Source organism: Lithobates pipiens, unplaced genomic scaffold (assembly GCF_037356315.1).
Source record: "Lithobates pipiens isolate NorthernLeopardFrog02 unplaced genomic scaffold, aLitPip1_a1.2 Scaffold_18, whole genome shotgun sequence".
NCBI lineage: Eukaryota > Metazoa > Chordata > Amphibia > Anura > Ranidae > Lithobates > Lithobates pipiens.
Window position 1 is genome coordinate 279,686,780 of NW_027507758.1, and position 20,574 is coordinate 279,707,353.

General features: G+C 41.4%; 1 protein-coding gene across 1 annotated transcript in view; it reads left to right on the forward strand.

Moving 5' to 3' along the window:
- MAN1A1 (mannosidase alpha class 1A member 1) overlaps positions 1-20,574 on the forward strand; it is a 270,883-nt gene that overhangs the window by 129,183 nt on the left and 121,126 nt on the right. The window contains exon 4 of the mRNA XM_077487030.1: positions 4,452-4,532. Coding sequence (XP_077343156.1) covers positions 4,452-4,532 — 81 coding nt within the window. The remainder of the gene's footprint in view (positions 1-4,451; positions 4,533-20,574) is intronic.

The following is a 20,574-nucleotide window of genomic DNA, read 5'->3' on the forward strand; positions in this document are numbered from 1 at the left end:
TGTACTGCTTTTTGACGAACTGAGCTGCATGAAGCAGAGTGAGGGGTAATAGCCAATGGGATTGCCCCCTGGGTGGTGCTGTGCAGTTTTGCTGTTTTTTACATGTTCTGCCTAGTCCTCTCCTGAAGGTGGCAATATAACCCTAAGGTCAAGATTTAAATGAGCTGTGTCAGTCAATGAACTTCAGAGAAAAGGATTTTACGGTGTGTACAAAAATTCTATTTTTTGGCCATCAAAGAAAATGCTATATCTGGCTCAAACCCATCACATACCCAAAGAACACCACCCCCACAGTGAAACATGGTGGGGATGCTTTTCAGCAGTTGGGACTGGCAAACTGGTCAGAGTTGAGGGAAAGATGGATGGTGCTAAATACAGAGATATTCTTGATCAAAACCTGTACCACTCTGTGTGATTTTTTTGAGGCTAGGACAGAGCTTCACCTTCCAGCAGGAAAATTACCCCAAACGCACTGCTATTGGCAAAAATATTGGTCACTCGCATGTCTTCAGTAATATCCACACTGGTACATGTTGACCAGATGGGATTTATGCCAGGCAAAAGCACTGATATAAACCTTAGGCGCCTCTTCCTAAACCTACCTAAATCTAGAACTCATGACAATGCTGAATCTCGGGTAATTGCATGCCTTGACACCGAAAAGGCGTTTGATTCCGTAGACTGAGAATATCTATGGGGGGGCTGCAGTACTTTGGCCCAAATTTTTTGCGCTGGGTGCAGATGCTCTATGGTGCTCCAAAGGCCAGAGTGCGCGCGAATAACTGGATTTGGGATGCCTTCCCATTGCACAGAGGTACTCGCCAAGGGTGTCCTCTATCACCCAGTCTGTTTGCTCTGGCACTGGAGCCCTTGGCGATACTGGTCAGAGAATCCCTGGAGATGAGGGGGATGAGGGTGGGTACCCTGGAAGAAAAAAAATATATCACTCTATGCGGACGACACCCTGCTTTATTTGCAGGATGCTGGCCCATCCTTGTCTGCAGCTCTAGAAATGTTTAATAAATTTGGAGCCTTATCGGGTATTCGAATTAACTGGTCAAAATCAGTTATTTTCCCCTTAGATAACCAGATTCAGCCAATGCCCAGCCACATGTCATTACAATGGGTTACAGAGTTTAAGTATCTAGGGGTGCGGGTGGCTAGGGAAACCGGTCAATTACACCCTGAATATACTTCCCTTGCTCCGGCTCCTGAGGGAGAGATGCCAATCCTGGTCTGGGCTCCCATTGAATTTGCTGGGTCATATCAATATCTTAAAGATCATATTACCCAAATGTAATTATTCCGGAACAGCCCGATCTGGATGGGGTCTTTCGGGAGGTAGACAAGTGCATTGTTTCCTTTTTTTATGGAATGGATCCATCCTCAGGTTGGCTAAATCTACACTACACTTACCAACTCCTCTGGGGGGACTGGCCCTCCCAAATCTTTGAGTATACTACTGGGCCGCAATGTTAGTCAGGTGGTTCGAGGCTAAACGTGCTAATGCTGCAGTCTGTGTAGAGGTGGCCCATTTGGGCTCACTGCAGGCATTACAGAACTTGGCCTACAGGGGGGCTAGGGCATATGAGAATCTCCCTGACCCAATGAAGGTGACGATTAAGGCGTAGGTTTTTCAGGGCGGGGCAATGGGCCCCAGTCCAGTCTCTCTGGGCAAACCCCAATTTGCCCCACTTCAGGACGGTTCCAGATCCTCAGTTATGGGCAAGGTTTGGCATTAAATCTCTAAGGGATATTATGCCTACGGGTACCTTAACACACCCCCAGCTTACTAGGATTTTCGCCTTGCCCGGATCAATGTATTTTCGCTATGCCCAACTCCATCCTGCAGTCAGGACCCAGTTTCCAGCTCCTCCTCTGCAGCTGGACCCGGTAGAGGATCTCCTATCTTGTGATGGACTTAGGAAGCCCCTATCCACTCTGTACAGCACCCTACTTTCCATAAACTCTAGGGGAAAAATGGAAGACTGATATTCCAGCATTGGAGCCGGAGGACTGGGAGGAATGTCTGGGTCAGGGCCCCAGGCTGGTCATTTCTGCAGGGGATAAACTTATTCAAACAAAATTTCTTCATAGAGTGTACTTTACCCCGGTGCGTATGGCTAGAATATATGAAGATAGGGACCCGCACTGCCCCCAGTGTAAATCGCAACTGGGCTCATTTATGCATATGTTCTGGGAGTGCCCACCCTGACTGATTTTTGGGCAGGGATCTTTGAACATCTAAATGTCCGCTTGGGCTATCTGTCCCTTAGACCCCTGAATTGGCTCTATTAGGTATTCATGAAGATGAACAGAGGCCGCAACATAGTAAGCTGTTGATTTTCATACCTTTTCTATGGCAAAAAAAAAAATCCTACTTAAATGGACCTTCTCTAGTCCTCCAAACCCCCCCCCCCCCCCCAAAGCTGTATCCTCCTGGGAGAACAGGGTCAATACTGCCCTACCCCCTCTAAGCTGACGTATATCGTGGTTGTTCTTGGAAATTTGACAAAGTATGGCTATCATGGACTTCATTTTAGCTAACTAAAACTAGATGTGGAGTTCCCTTCCCCTTTTTCTAACTCCCTCTTACCTACAGTTAAGCATGGTGGTAGGAGAGTCATGGTCCGGGGCTGCATGAGTGCTGCCGGCACTGGGGAGCTACAGTTTGAGGGAACCATTTATGCCAACATGTACTGTGACATACTCAAGCGGAGCATGATGCCTTTCCTTCAGAGACTGGGCCACAGGGCAGTATTCCAACATGAGAATGACCCCAAGCACACCCCCAAAACGACCACTGCCTTGCTAAATTAGCTGAGGGTGAAGGTGATGAACTGGCCAAGCATGTCTCCAGACCTAAACCCTATTGAGCATCTGTGGGGCATATTCTTGAATGGAAGATGGAGCACAAGGTCTCTAACATCCACCAGCTCCATCATGGAGGAGTGGAAGAGGACTCAAGTGACAACCTGTGAAGCTCTGAACTCCATGCTCAAGAGGGTTAAGGCAGTGCTGGAAAATAATGGTGGCCCACAAAATATTGACAATTTGACCCCAATGTAGACCTTTTCTTTGCCGGCGGTTTAGACATTAATGGCTGTGTGAGTTATTTTGCGGGGACAGTAAATTTACACAGCTATACATGCTGTACACTCACTACTTTACATTGTAGCAGAGTATCATTTCTTTAGTGTTGTCACCGGAAAAGATGTAATAAAATATTTATTCACGTCTTACAAAGGCCCTTCAGACTGGTAAAGGTTCAGAACCCATAGGTACAAAATGTTTTTTCCAATTTAATCCTGTATACCTTTTTTAAAATTTATTATAAAAAAGTGCATCATTTTGGACTGCATCATTGTTGCCACTCTTTTTTTTTTTTCATACGTGGATTTTTCCATGCAGTCGTAATCTTACATTTCTACATCCTTACCTCTTTAAGGCTACATTTGCATGGGCAACTGCTGCTTCCTGCAGCTGTTTCTGCTACCTTTGAGCGTCTAGCTGCGGCAGGTCGGCAGCCGCTGCAGCTAGTCCTGTCAGCCAGTAATTACCAATTACTGGTGGTGATCACCACTGGAAACACACAAAATAGTCCAGCAGAAACAGCTGCAGATGCCTCCCGCAGTCATTTGCATGCCCTAAATCCCTGCCGGCATAATATAATGTTCAGTGCTGCTCGTTCTAGCCAGCAGCAGTGATCAGGTGAAAATAACTCAGTGGGCTGGTTGTACTGAAGTCAATCAAGAGATCAACTTCTGTATAACAGCCTGCCCGTAGATAGAAATCTGTCTGGTCCCTGCTGAACCTGCAAATTTCGATCCATCTATGGCAGGCTCCGCTCTAATTCCTCGCCATTTCCTTCTCTACCTTTCATCTTCCAGAACTTCCACAAGCACATTATTTTAGGATGCTACAGTACAGTAAGGCTGACTAAAATCTATCTTTTATGGTACTATACATAGTGTACTGTTTATGCAGTACAACTTATGCATGGTTTTCTTTGCTTTACTCATGTATGATATTCTTATTGTAGTTCTGCTTAAAATGACAATACAACATTTTAAACCAAAAATAACCATGTTTACCAGATTGAAAAACTGGCTAAAATGAGAGAGATTAAACCAAATTAGCATGGTTAGTATGTGTGTGTGAATATTGTAAAATCATGGTTTGAAATCAGAGAATTGCACTTGAGATGTACTGAAATGAGAAAATTTAAGGGATTTGTCTTTACAGTATTTTGACTGTACTTCTGTAACTGTTCTTTTATTTTTTTTTTTTTTTCTAAACAAATGACTGAAATGTGATACTAATTCTACATCCCTTGGGAAAATTAGCCTGGGTACTAGAAGATGAATCTCTTTAAAAATGGGCACAATGTGCTCTTAAACTTCTTTCTGTACAGTGCATGCCATAACATTTATACTCTTTATATTTTTCAGAATGCAGAAGTGTCTGTCTTTGAAGTCAATATACGTTTCGTAGGCGGTTTGTTATCTGCATATTATCTTTCAGGGGAAGAGGTAAGGCTTGTTTAATTTTTGCTCTTTTGTATTTTTGTTGAGAAACCATTTAGGCCGGAGTCTTGTAAAATAGTGTCCTCCATCAGATAGTGTCCCCTGCATACTGCGCATGCGCAGTACACAGGAACACAGATTCCGAAAATTGGCGAGGATGAACGGCGCCTGCGCCGTGAGTCCAGGTTCTATCCCCACTATCCAAGTGGACATAGAGTTAGAATAAAAAAGAGCCGAGCGGAGCGAGGCCGAGCCCGAAGCGTGGCGAGCGAAGCTCGCCCGCGAGGGGCCCTCTAAAATTCACAACTCTATGTCCGCTTGGTCGGTGGGGCTACCACCTCCACTCACGGCGCAGGCGCCGTTCAGCTTTGGAGTTTTTCCGAAGCTTCGTCTGCTCCGTACTGCGCATGCGCAGTACGGAGCGGACACCATTTGATGGGCGGACTCTATTAGGCAGAACACCGGCCATACACGGTGTAAATTTCTTTCCTGCAACCACAGGTTGCGGGAAAGAAATTTGCATGATTTTCCCATCAACACAGACCGTGCTGACAGGGGAATCGGCAATTGTCTTCTGACGGGGGCAGGCAGGGGAAGCCATCCCCGCTGGGAGAAGACAGTGATTATTAGCTGTTGGTGATTAAGCACAAGAGAATCTGACAATCTGGTTGTACCCAAGTTGATCGATCAACTTGGTACATTCAGCCTGCCTCTTAATGGTTAGCCTAAGTAAATATTTGCCCATGTGCTGATTGCACCTTCTATAAGTAGCTGGTGGGGCTTGCTATAAGGGTAACCTGTTAGTAACCTGTTTTGATTGCCTACCCCTCAAGGTGGATGGGACATTGTTTTTGTGAGATTATAGGGATTGGGGGGCATGCTTGACCATTTGTAAATGGGATATGGGGGGGGGGGGGGGGGTACAGAGAAGATAAGTATCAGGTGGACCTGTTACCGTTCCCTGATTGGGCAGAGTGACAAATTTACTTTAGGTGAGCTTATTTCCTTGTGAATGAGCAAAGCAGACGCTTAAATGCCATACTTTGTACTCTTTCTTGTGGAAGGGATATTCAAGAAATGTTGGTACTTAATATACTTAAAATGGATGTAAATCCACTCATCCTTTCTAAACTACTGCAATATTGGTTATCTAGAAGGATATGCATGCCTCCTGCATGCATACTTATCTGTCAAATGTCTCCCCTCTGTCTGAGACCTGAAAAACTGCAGATTCTGTGGGTGGGTTGGTTTTCCAGGGCTTGGTGGGTGGAGTCGTGATGTCAGTAGACTCCCCTTATCAACATGCATTTTCTGCTGTGTATTTCTTACACTGACCTTCTGCTATGATCACTAACATCCAGTCAAAACACAGAAAAGTCCCCACATGACTTCAGCATGCCAAATCATGCAGAGGTGTGGAACAGCCAATCCTTGCAGAGCAGCAGAAGAAAGGAGTGGGAGGGAATTAAAAAAATAATGCATGTCTCTTAGGCTAGTGCACGAGATATGTAAATCACCTGTCACTCACAGCAAGGGGGAGGATTTGACAAAGTTTTTCTCTGTTTGTTTGTCAAGATTTATCTCACTGACCAATAAAAGTATTGCTCAGAGCTGGATTAACTCTTTGTGCCAACACTGGGCTCAAATGATAGGAAATAGTATACTCTACATTAGGACATAAAAAAAAATAAAAATCTGGTTTACATTCACTTTAAAATGCTTAATATCTGTTGCACCCTTTCTCTGGATTGTATTAACAAAATAATTGCTACAATGTATTTTTGGAACTTGGGTTAACATTTGTCTTTTTTGCTTGGGACAGGTAGGTTCTTGATTAAATAAATGGATACTTTGTTGCTATTGTAGAGGAGGCCCCTGCCGCAGAGTAGAACTGTATGATTCTGGATAAACTGAGAATCACATTTTATTTTTTTTGCTTAGAAGATGGATCACGATTCTCGCGGCATAACATCTTTCACATTAAAACAAAAAAAAAATGGGGCTAACTTTACTATTTCATTTTTTTTATTTGTTTTTTTTCATTGAAGTTTATTTTTTTTCCCCAAAAAAATGCATTTGAAAGACCGCTGTGCAAATACAGTGTGGCATAAAATATTGCAGCAATTGACATTTCATTCCCTAGGAGGGTCTCTGCTAAAATATATATATATATATATATATGTTTTGGGGTTCTGAGTAATTTTCAGCAAACAATATTGATTTTAACTTAAACAAGAGTCAGAAAAAGATTTAGCCTTTAAGTGGTTAAACTTCCTGCATTTACTCAAACTTGGCAGACTGCCTGGATTTTTTTTATTTACACAGAAGTTTATCCCTTTTGATCTAAGAAGGAAGAGTTTGTTACAATGTTTCATGTTAAAAACTAGATGTTTTTTCTTTTCACAGCTGAGTGAGCAGATAAGTCTCTCCACTTATATGAAAGAATAGGCAAACTCTGCAATGGAGATTGTCAGGGGGGTTGAATTGAGATCACACTTTTTCTTTTTTTTTTCTTTTAAGGATTAATTGTGCAGCTCTACCGCAGAGCATTCATTGTTGCTAGGACACAGGTAATCCCTGCTGAACAGTGTCCTTTTTTGATAGGGTGCAGGCAGCCCCTTCTGCACAGGCAATTTCAATAACACTGTGGGATGGGCTGCCTGTGTCCAGGCGACAGATTTAAAAGCACACAGGGTGGAGTAAAGGAATTTTATGTCCTATCCACATTCATACCTAGTGACAGCCCTTGACTTTCCAAAGCACCTGGTTACCAAACAAGTGCTATCAGCCAGATAAATATTTATGTCTTTGCTAGATACGTGATCAAATTTGCAAGGGAGGGGTAGTGTGACCGCTGTTGATTACGCTATCTCAGCAATCAGACAAGCCAGATGCACCTTGCGGCTTGGGGAATAGAAGAGAAAACAATGTAGTGAGATTGTTAAATGAGCTAACCTTCCTAAGTCCAAGAAACACTTTCACTTGGGGAGTATTTTTTTCTGAAATTGAATTGTGCATGTTACATAGGCAGTTTAAATTCAGATAGTGCTTAGCACAGTTCTTCTGTAATTGAAAATAGTTGGCCTCATTAATCATTTGTTTTACATGTTTTTTTTTTTTTTGCACGTGTCCTAGAAAATTTAAGTTGGGGAATAAAATCTGAATAGTAGCATTGGAACAAAGTAGAATATTTCTTACATATGGTAAGGGACAGTTCACATCTGTATGGTGCCTTGCATGTTAGGTGTGTGTTACATGCGTTTTAGCCATGTTACCATTGAATGTGCATTTTGGTGAGAGTGCATCAAAGATGCAGTATGCCAGAATTCTTTTTAAACACTCCTCACCTAAAAAAAACACAGGTGTGTATGGGGCCTAATGGTGGCTATACACTAGTAGAATTTGGGTTAAAATTTTTAAATGTGATGCTTTGATTTTGTAATCATTAGTGGGTCCAAATTGATTTTTCGACCGTAATGACAAGAAAATTTGAAGGCGCAAGATGGATTTTTTTTTTTTTCTTGAACAAGGAATTTCTAAAATTGCATTAATTCCAAAATTGAATGTAAAAGCAAATGTAAAGTTTTTGAAATACTTTGAATCTAGTGGAGGAAGTGGCACCACGCAGGGCACAACTGTCTATGCTCTCACTGGCTTTTTTTATGCTCGTAAGGCCATTTTGCTATCTTGGAAGAAACCAGAGGCCCCTACATTATCTTGCTGGAAGGGCATTATTAATAAGGTTCTGCCTTTTGTACAGGGCTACATACTTAAGTAGGGGCTGTCCCAATAAGTTTGAATAAGTGTGGCAGTGTTGGCTTTCAGCCACTGACACCCTTGGTTTAATTTTTCTCTTCAGTATTATGACAGCAGCGCTAATAAATCTGTCTCAATTGTGAACTAATGTCCTGACTGGGGGCGATCCTTACCGTTTTTATGTGGTTAACATTTAGTGATGATATCTTCACCTGACAGGGCTACTGGTCATCGCTTGGTTATCTCCTGCACCATATTGCACAAATGGGGTGGGGGGTTTGTTGCCTATTACTTTTCTTTGATGCATAGCTAGCGTTCTTAGTGAGGCTCATCTACCTGGTGAGTTTTTTCTTACCGGGTTGTACTTTTCTTCTTTTTGTGTTTATTGTGTGTTTGTCTCTTATCTTGTTTTGCATGGGAAAACTTAGTGGAAGTAAACCCTCCAATTATTTTCAGCCAAGGAAGCTGCCATCTTGGCCTCTGCTTAATCTTTAACTGTCATGATGCTGCACATGTGATCAGTTATGACCCCAGGCATTGGATGGTTTGACAGTTTGGTTGAGAGCACAACCAATGTGACAGTTGGCATTTCCGGCATGCCAGGAATTTAACTGTTGTTTGAAACTATTAAATCAATGGGTTTACTTCCGCTTTAATAAAAAAAATTCTGAAAAGTTTGAAATACTATTGAATGACCTTCATTTAGTCATCAAATGTATTGACAATTTTTTCATGTGAATGTTCATATGAACCTATTTGAAAATGTACTAGTCAGCTTGAGGTTGACTATTAAAAAATCCTGCTGGGTTGAGGATTGCTTTTACAATTTTATATAGTACTTAGGACTCTGTTTTATATTTTCTGACTTAAACATAACATGGCACCACTGGTTACAGTGGTAGAAACACATTCACCTACATACTGATTAGAGACTTCCCAGTGCTTTGAGCATCCTCGTCAAAAAAATTAAAAAGTTAGGGTCTTATGCCGCGTACACATGGTCGGAGAATCCGTCGCGATGCATCTTATCGGACCGTGTCGTCAGATAATCCGACTGTGTGTGGTATGCATCGGACTGATTCTGTCCGAATCTCCGTCGGACGCAATTTTCCAACATGTTGGAAATATTTCCCGACCAACTGGGCTGGTCGGACCTAATCCGATCATGTGTAGCGAATTTTGATCGGACCAAGTGCCACGCATGCTCAGATCAAATTCCTACATCAAAGCCATTGGCTACTAGCCTGAATGTAGTCCCATCGTAACGAAATTACGTCACCGCGTTCTTGGCAACCGCTAAATCAGACAACTTGGCCCGACCGTGTGTATGCAACAGTTTCGGACACAATCCGTCGGACTAAATCCGACGCATTTGGTTGCCAAAATCTCCGCCCGTGTGTACGTGGGCTTAGGCTGGCCATTAACAGAGCGATTTTGGTTGCTGGAAAGCAAATTGCTCAATTCCCCCATCCACACAGTCATTGTTGGAGGAATCCCTCCCATGGAACCATTGCGTTCTCCCAGCGGGGGAAGCCATCACTGCCAGGAGTGATGATTGTTGCTAATGGGTAAAATCCAACTTGGGTACATTCAGCCTGCCCATATATGGTTTGAATCTCGACCAGTTTAGCAGGAACAGTCTATGGCTGGCTTTAAAATGTTGGGATGATCAGAAGGCTCCCCTCAAAGACTGCCCTAGTTCCTGACACTTGATAATGGATATGTGGCTGCTGGATACCAGAATAAAAGGCTTTTTTTTTTTTTTTTTTTTTTTTTTTTATGTGCCCCTACTAGTTATGTTTTTGAGTGTCTCAAACTGTTAGAGGTTTTAGTTGCGGTCTTGTCCAGTTTCATTTCCGCTGGATTTTTTTTTTTCTTGCGAAAAGGTTCTCTTGTTCAAACTTTTGTCATGGTTGACTGACAGAAGGAAGCTTATGGGAAATAGTTTGTCATCTGACATGACAGCTGTTGCTCGAATAGATGTCAGTTCTCCCTGAAATGGTTGATTGCAGGAGTTAGAACAGCTTTTATCCGAACATAGAAACATATTATCTTTTGCATCTGACAAATTTAAGGGCATGTAACAGGATGTAATTATGATGGCTACTCTGGGGTTAATTTGACCGTTGCATCTTGATCATTTTTACTACTACCATTTCTACTTTGTAAACAGAAAAAAATAAATCCTAAACCCCTTTTATCGGTTGTCCTATTTTATACAGCTTTGCAAGCTTGACCTTTTTTGTTTTCTGCGGAATTGCGCTCTTCCTTCTGTCCATATGTAATCATTTTAGCCAACTTCTGCAGTTCCTAAAAATTTATTAATACCATGTTTTGAAAGAAACAGTCATAATTTATCATCACCCCCCCCCCCCCCACTACAGCTTTATAATCGGCAACTCTACCACTCCTTGGTAATTGCAGCACAGGAGGGGGTCACTAAATGAGGAGAGGACTTGTGATGGGGTGAAAGATTCAATGGAAAAAGCCAAATGCTGATTTTTACAATACTGTCCGTTTCATTTTGGTTTTAGTAAAGACTGCAATTTGGATATAAAGTAAACCTGTGGTTTAAAACTGAGTTCCAGCCTAACAAAAAAAAAATTGCCAGCAGCTACAAATACTGTATCTGTTAACTTTTAATACAAGGACACTTTCCTATTCGGGGATCCCGCAATGTCAGCACCCCAAGCCGATTCGTCCATTGCCTCCAGGTGCAGGCGCCAGCATTATAATTAAGGGAAACCAGCTTGAAGCCTTAAGGCTTCACAGCTGGTTTCCTACTGTGCATGCGCGAGTTGCCCTGCACTTTCTGAATGTTCCTGTTGTATTCTAGGACACAAATAGGTCCCAGAAGGCAATGGGGGGGACATGACGTAGAACGTCAATGACAATCTTATTAGGAAGTGGAAGCAGATACATGTCAAAATCGGAGTTTTCCCCTCCCAAAACATGCCAAATGTGACAGTGGAGGTGGGAGAGTGCGAACAAGCAAAGCTTTCGCTTTTGGGGGGAGTTCCACTTTAAAGTGATATTAAAGGTACATACAAAAAAAAAAAATCTATCATTCTTGCCTGCTCTGTGCAATGAGTCTGCACAGATCAGCCCCAATCTTATTATTTTTCTCGGGTCCCCCACTGGTTCTCCTGGCTCCTCCCCCCTGTTGCGTGCTCTTATAGCAAGCCATAAGGGTGGTGAGGAAGAGTAGAACTTCCACAATTGGGTGACGTTCCATTTTAAGCAATGAAGGCAAAGTTACAGGTTTTATTTAGTGGCTGTTTCTTAGCTATGCATAAGAACTTTCCCTTTACTCCTGCAGCTCTGTCCACCAGTAGAAAAGACAAAGCCCTTAAGGTATGGGGGAGCATGTGGTAAGAGCACTGGTGCTTTACATTGGCCCAACCTCATCCTATGGGAGGAGAGTCTTCATCCTTGGGTAAACTCGGATTACAGATTATAGTGACTTGAACCTATACAGGCCTTTCTACCCCTGCCCCTGCAGCTGGGATATTGCATTACCCTGCTTTATGTATGTATGTATGTATGTATGTATGTATGTATATTTAATATATATAGTATGGTCTCTCTATACATCTATATACCTCAAATTAAAACTATTATACATTCCCTTTTAGACACTTTGGATAAGACCTTATTCAGGGTAGCAACAGGTACCTGGCTAACTTGAATTGCACTATTTATTAACAGTACACCCTTTTCAGTATATTGTTCTTTGATACGGGTGCATGCTGCTAGTGCGAAGGACCCCCAAGGGGCTTTTTGTGTTAAGCAAAAAAGGCAAGAATGCCTCTAATTCTGTTGGCATCATTCCACATATACTTAAATATAGTGAGGGGGCCATTAAGTTGCATCTATTATCTATACTACTATTTTGTATAATCTGCTGTCACGTTTGTCAGTAACACATTAAAAATAACTAGTGTTACTGGAAAAAATGTTCTTTCTGGTCTGGCATTACTGTTACTAACTAAGCAACCTTTGCTACAACCAAGCTTGCTTCTTACCAGTGTTCTCTACCATTGATTGAGTTTAGTAATTGCAACGTTTAAAAAGATAAATTTAAGTGTATGTATGTGTATGTATGTATGTGTGTGTATATATATATATATATATATATACACACACACACACACACACACACACACACACACACACACACACACACACACACACAAACACATTATCTATTGGCTGTGCTGTAATGTGGGAAGAACTGTCTGCTAAGCTGTCTCATCTATCAATGTATTGACTGGATGAAGTGGGCTGTGACACAGGATGTCAAGTAGGCAACTATTTACAAGAATATAATCCATCTCCATCCAGTGTGGGTATTCTATAAAAAGCTGAGACAATGAATTTCCACATTTTCAGCCAATCCATTTACCAGTCATTTTGTATGTGTGTGTTTTTTTTGTTTTTTTTGTTTTTCGGGCTTCTGTGATATTTTTGCAGAATCATATAAAAGCTTTTATAACACAATACTGTGTTTCGGAGAGCATTTGCGAGAGAATTTGAAGACCTTAATGAAATATTTCAGATTTTTTTTTTTTTGTAGGAATCCTTTAATAAGTGAAAGCTAAAAAGATTGCTTTGAATGGCATTAATATTGTCCAACACCTGATTATGCCTTTTTGTAGTCTCTCCATGAAATTAGTGAGACAAGGATTTACTGTATAAATTTCCAGCTTTAGGACAAGGGTGGGGGGACGGAGAGCACAGGTGTCTGTAGCCTTAAGCAAAATCTATACTTTAAAATGATCTTGTTTCAGTACCTGTAATTTTCTACTAGAATATGTAGTAGGCCTTCATGCTTATTTTGTTGATTTCATGCTGGCAGATGTTTTAGAATAAACTATGAGCTAAATCTCCTGCTGCCCAACATGTGGTTGTTTAGAATTTATTGTGCAACCTGCAGAGCCCCTACAGAAAGTAGTCAGTGTTTTCCCTACTAGTCAAAGTCGAAAAAAACAATTGTACTGTCCATAATATATATAATGCTGTTTACAGCATTTGAAGTATGACCCCTTGTTTAGGGTCCAAGAAGTACTGGGCCCCAGTACTGCTTGGACCTTGAAGGAGACCTACCCTGAAAGCGTGTCCTTTATTTGCACTAGCATACAATTTTTATCGGGGACAATACTCAATTGTTCCTGTCGCAAGTGCACTAATACAGCTACAATCGCTTTATTAAAGTGGAACTTCAGTCATTTTTTCAACTTTACATTTAATAATCTTTTGCCCTTGTTTTAACGTTGGGTAGTAAAACATTTGTTTTCTGCCAGTAAATGCCTTATACAGCCCACCTTCTGTTTCTTGACTGGAAAAAAGCCTAGGCTTAGGACATCAAGCATAGCTTTCCCTCTGACTCTTGTAAGAGTTTGCAAGGAAGGAAGGGGGGGGGGATGAGTCGTAAGAGCACCAATAAAAGCTGGAGGTGTGTGTCTGTGTAAATCCAGGAAGTGAACAGGCAGCAGCTTCAGCTGCCCACAGTTGTAATGATTGCAGCCAGACTCAGTGAAGGGAGATTTCTGGAGCATATTTGGCAAGTACCGAAACGCAGCATATATAAAATATGCAAAGTGGTTGGAGGGAAGCTTCAGAATGGCAAAGATGTTTTGATTACAAATTATGTGAGCAGACTGCAGTTTTCTCTTTAAAGTCCATACTCAGGCCATTAAAGAGGAAGTAAACCCTGATGGGTTTACTTCCTTTGTCTCCCTGCAAAGGTAAAGCATAATGGGCTACTATGCATGCGCCATAGACAGCGGTGCCTGTCTTTTTGTAAATATCTCCTAAACCTACACAGTTTGTATTTCTTGGACCTACAGGTAAGCCTTAATCTAGGCTTACCTGTAGATCAAAGTGGTTTGTAAGGGTTTACAACCACTTTAAAGGAAAGGTATTCTACAGCCTGGTTTCTAGTAGGTAAAAAGTTTATTTCAAGCCATCTTACATTTTTTTTTTTTTTTTTATAATGGAGAGAAATATCAATAATGGTATTCACAATTTTTAAGGGAACTATAGGGAGCTGTAATGGCTTTGATTTCTAGCAGTATCGTGTCCCTAAGACCCCTTTCCCACTGGGGCGGTGCGGGCATCGGCGGTGAAGCGCCGCTATTTTTAGCGACGCTTTACTGTTTTAGTGGCGGTATGCGGCCACTTCCGGGGCGGTTTTAACCCCCTCTAGCGGCGGAAAAAGGGTTAAAACTGCCTGCAAAGCACCACTATAGCCGCGCTGCCCCATTGATTTCAATGGGTAGGAGCAGTAAATATACTGCTCCTTCACTGCTCCAAAGATGCGGCTAGCAGGACTTTATTTCACCCTCCTGCCAGCGCACCGCTCCAGTATGAAAGCCCTCCGGCTTTCACACTGGAGTGAAAGGGGCCGGTTTTTTACAGGCGCTACAGCACTAAAAATAGCACCTGTGTAGTGCATGAAAAAAACCGGCCCCTTTCACTCCAGTGTGAAAGCCGGAGCCTGAAAACTGCCCCAGTGTGAAAGGGACCTAAGTGTGATTTTATTTTCTGCTGCTGCTATGTTTTGTATTTCTGCTATTAACCTTTGTCTGACAGTGTAATGCATATGTGGTATCAAGTAATGTGGGCTTTAAAGTGTTCCTAAACCCAGGACCCTGCATTTACTATATCTGGTCTCCCACAGTACACAGAACATGGAAATGCAATTATTTTAGTAAAAAAAAAATGCTAAATACATTGTATCATCAGCAGTTATAGCAATCTTGTGACTTCCATCAGTGTCTGTTTTTAGTTTGTTGGGGAGTTTTCATTCTCCGCTGATTGTCCTATGAGGTTACAGGACCACTGACCCTCTGTTTGCACAGTGGGGATTGGCCCTGTGCTGATCACATGCACCCTCCCAAGAAAAAAAAAAGAGCTCTAGCAGCACACACAAAACTGAACATGTGTAGCTTGCCCCCAAGGCTCTGCTCTATCAGCAAATGGATTGGGGATGATGGAAGAAGGGGAGGATCTGAGAAGACAGGATCAAACAGCCTTTTTACACAATGCAGAGGATTAACCCCTTATGTTCCACAATGAGTATAACGAGCATGCTTTACTGCATATACAGACTGATTTTACTGTTGTGGGTTTGGTAACACTTAAAAGCCCAGCTGCTGCACATGTGTCAATGGCTCAATGATGCGTGCTGAGTGTGTTTACTCTGCTGTCGCGAAGCCGTCCCACATTCATGTAACTGCTGTCAGAGCTATTCACAGTGGTTCTATGATACTGAAGGTGCGCCACCTGCTGGGCATGGAAGTCCACCTAAAGGACTACCTGGAGGCAGAATTGGGGGTTAATATTCTTCTCTATCCTGGCAGCTAGTGGTTGGTTGGTGCCATATCAACATGCTTATTTTAGCATTGGTATTTTCCTTCAGTTTTGTCCTTCTGTTTAGTGCTAGGTGGCACAGTCCTAGTTAGTCCCACCCTGTCTTTTTCCATGTCCACTCAGTTTCTCGTTTTCATAGCAGACCCTTGGCTGGGAAGATAATTGTCTTTTTACACTTAAACCACAATACAAAATTTTTTTTTCCAGTTTTTTGAAGAAGTAAATTTGCATATGATATAACTTCTGTGTCTTAAAGCACAACTTAAGTTCCGCTATGATACAATGCAAGCAGGTAGCCATTTTATTCATTTCATGCAATGTCCCTGCCATAATAAAATATAACCGACCTACCTGTTTAGAGTGAACCATGGACTGTAATCCCAGCTTACAGCAGCCGGGCCAATTCTTTGTGCCAGAATGACTAACTCCTGCGCAAGTGAAGTGACGTCCTACCATGCCGTCCAACAAAGATGGCTGAAACCCAGGAGGAAGGTGGGTATCCTCCCATTGGTTACACTTTAATGGACAGTTTAGCTGTCTGTGGAGGGTGCTGAATCGGCAGACAGATGACCATACTGTATAGACAGATCAAGATCTATGGAAGTAGGTCAGTCCATAAAGTGGCACTCATGTAATGTCTCCATTCTGACCTGTGTCTTGAAGCATCTCCAAGATCTATCTGTCAACTCAAAATTTCTGCAGTCTTTCAGCTTTGTGTATCAGTATATTTCACCAAATATGTTTGGTCCTTTCATGTGTAGAAACTCTATATCAGTTGATCACCAGTGGTCTAATCAGATTTATTTTTTTTCATAGTTAATAATGGCTGCACTGTTAGGATTTTAACATGATTTGTATTTTTGTGTTTGACGCAACAAGGCTTCTAATATACACATTAGCTAGTATTCTATGACACCATGGATGTTGTCCCAATTGTACAGGACGCAGGAATAAGTATCATCCTTGGATGCCCCTCCCCAATAACCCTACCCCACTCAGTTTTTGCTAGTGTCCCATGGTGATGGACCTATTTTCCCTTACAAAGAAATAACTCCTAGCCAGTTTATTATTTTCTCTTCAGAATTCTTCAATTCACCTTTCACGGTCTTCTAATATAACATTAAAAGCAGTGCAACCTCCATACAACCTTAGCAACTGTACCTGGACCCCACACCGTAGTGACAGCCTGCAAAGTTGCTTTGGGCACTGGATCCTTTGCAGATTCTCACCTCGGCACTTTGAGCAACACATTTGTTAGCTTTTTAGCATTAGTTTTCTTTGCCCCCCCCCCTGTTTTCACCTTGTGATCTGGTTAGTAAAACACCTTCTGTATTAGAGTGCCTACATTCTGGATGAGTGAACACCGGGGTACCACTAAATGGCAGCATTGAAGGCCAGACACCAGCTAATCGCTTCCCTTTTTTGATAGAGCTGGTCATTGTAAGTACCCCTGCTAGTATTAAATGGCTTGACTGATCTCTGGAAAACAGTTTACTGGTTGGATCACCAGGTGAAAATAGAAGAAAGCAAGCCTAAAAAGGAAATGAATGCAGCCATCACATCTAAGAATTGGTAAGCTGCAATATAGTGTGCTTTTGGGTTTAATACCACTTTATTTTTCAACACCATATAATTATGCAAATATTCAAATTGCTTACATCACTGTAAATGCATTCTTTTGTTTAGTCTATTTCTGCTTGGAGTTTCTCTTACTCAGATATTTGTATGCATGAGGGATTTACCATCCACGGTCATATCTTAAAGTGAGATTCTTCACTGAGCCTTCTACATAAGTACACAAGATGGTAATTGTTGCTGTGTATATTGTGTGTTTTTTTCATTTGTATATCCAACATTATAAATACTTTGTTACATAGGTGTACATTTATATTGTTTAGCCTCTGATTTAATCAGGTATTGTGTTGCACAAAAGTGAGTGTAAGCATTAGTGGTTGTGACAATTTCTGGTGCATTTCCAAATATATTAACCCGTATTGACAAATTTTCGAGATTTGACTTTATATATTTTTTGCATAGGATCCCCCCCCCCCCCTTAAATTGTGATTGAAGTCTTAAAGGGGAACGCCTGCCAATTAGCTGAATACATGAGATGCACATGTCAACTGTTTTTACCTGGCAGAATGTTTGTAAATTGGGTTCAGCTGCACTGTATAACTTGAACCCAGGTCTGTGAATGAGTTTGGTCTGGTGACAGTCTCATATAGTAACCATTCATTCAATAAAAATTTTAAGCCCCACTCGTATACTATGCTTGTGCACTATTGCGCATTTATGCCTTTTTTTTATTTTTTTATATCCATTTGTATGTAAAACCTTCCTGTGTGTGTTTTTTTTTTTTTTGTCTGGTATTTGGCAATTTATGATCAATTTAATTTAAAATGCATTTAATGTTCTTTTGACTCAAGGATGGGTTGCTTTTTCTGTTCTGCTTGGGGTACTGTTCTGAGTGTTCTCTCTATATAAATTGCCTATCAGTGTTAGCTTATTATGGCATAGTAGGTGAGAAATATATTGAATTTTCCCAGTACTATTCTCCTTCAGAGGTGGTCCCATGCCCTGAATCCCTAAAGTGTAGTGATGAAAACCATAAAGAATTTACTTTCAAACATCTGTCAGCTTTGAGGAAATGTCTATTAAAGAATATTCTGGTTAGGTATCACCTGTTTGCTCTAGGCAAATTTTAAATAGTTTTGTGTGAATAAAAGAGAGTCCTGTGTTTAATATACTTTACACCTAAACATTTAAATGGTCAGTCTGCCATAAATCGTTATTTTCAATATTGGTGCAGTCTGTCCGGCTGAATCACCATTGGCTGCTTAAATTTAATCTAGCCTCGGATTTTTAATTTTTTTTTTATCTACGCGTTAATGGCACAAGTTCCAAGTAATATGTAACATTTAAAGTCGTCGTTGTCGCCCCCCCCCCCAAAAAAAAAAAGAAACATTTTTTTGTATATTTCTCCCAGGAGTAGGTGCTATCTTTTTTCAGACTTCTAGGGTCAGCATCTAAATAATACAAAAAAGTTTATCTCCACCTCAATTATTTAGTATGGGCAAACAGTGGTGGAAACCCCTCTGATTTATTATTCGCTTCTTTTCTGATACATGAATGTTGGAAAACGCCAATACAGACTATTCACTTGCCACTTCCCTTTTCACTGATATATTGAACCACAATACATAAAAAGTAAATATAAAAATAAGATGAACTTCGATACCATATGCCAGTGCATCAATGAGTCCATAACAATCTAGTTAATGGTATTCTGAGCACAATGCCAGTCCCGCAGCAGTTGTACCATGAGATATGCGTCACCAGCAATATCAAGTGCTCACCTCCATGTTTGACCTAGAAAACCGGTCACTGTATGCCTTCCTCACCTGGGGATTGACTCCACTGGTCTGGGATCTTATTCAGGTGCATCTCGGATCCAACAGCTCCTGTTGCTCTACTGCATAAGGTTCTTAGGCATTCATATCTCAAAAAGAATCAGCCATTATCGCTCTTTGCTTTAGTTAGAAGTTAGAACTCAATATTTGTTAAAAATCCAAATACTCCTATAAAACCGTGCACATTGATTTATAACTTGTAGGTATGCAGTGTACTGCCCCCCTTAAAGTGGAACTATAGGCAAAACATTTATTTAAAGTGATGGGCCAGTGAAAAAAAGTCAGCAGCTACAAACACTGTAGCTGCTGAATATTAATAAGCACTTACCTTTCTAGGGTGCCCGCGATGGCTGCCCCGGGGCCGACCCATCTCTCGGGTCCCGGTGCCACCATTCAAAGTAAGGGAAACAGGCAGTTTCCTACTGTGCATGCACGAGTCACACAGCGCTTTGTGAATGGGGCGTGCTGTGGGACACACAGTTCCCACAACACACCGCGCCCCATTCACCAGAAGACAACGCGAGGAGGAGAAGACCAAAGATCACCGTGGAAGAGGCAGATTAGGACGATCTGCCTAGCAACAGCCATTTCTGGTAAGTGGGGGAAACTTTTATATATATATATATATATATATATATATATATATATATATATATATATATATATATATATATATATATATTTATATATATTTTGGGGGGGTGGGACCTCCCCTTTAATTTTGGGTAGAGTATTGGAGGGTTATAACCCTAGTCAGATTTATGACTGACAATAATGATGGTAAATGGGGAGATTTCCCCAAATTTTGTCCCAACGAGGCACAAACAACAAAATAAAAACTGACATGGGTTCTAATCCCTCTCAACATTATCGAAAACTGAAAAACGTTTTGCCTTTGGTTATTATACTATAAGAAACGCTAGGACATTGGCATCGCCTTCTAATCTTGCAATTCGCCATCATGTCCTGGCTCAGCATGATGACATCATTGACTCTGCCTCCAAAATGTTTTGGCACTAATCATGTGACTTCCTCAAGGAGATCAGTGTTTAGCAGCAAGCTTGGTAATATAACTATTTGTTTTTAGGATCAGCATCTACTTTCCCCAAAGGAGATGCTGGCCCAGAAACATAGTGGTTACATATACTATATTGTCAAAAGTATTGAGCTGTAATAGTGTCTTATTCAATAAGGTTCAATATTGAGTTGGCCCACCCTTTGCATCTGTAACAGCTTCAACTCATCTGGGAAGGCTGGCCACAAGGTTTAGGAGTGTCGGTGAGAATGTTTGACCATTCTTCCTGAAGTGCATTTGTGAGGTCAGGCACTGATGTTGGACGAGAAGGCCTGGCTCCACTCTAATTCATCCCAAAGGTGTTCTAGAGGTCAGGACTCAGGTGCAGGCCAGTCAAGTTCCCTCATCCTAAGCTTCAGCAATAGCTTTTACTTGTCTGTACTTACACAGTTAAGTCTGCTACTACTGTGTCTCAACCTGTGATTAACCAGTG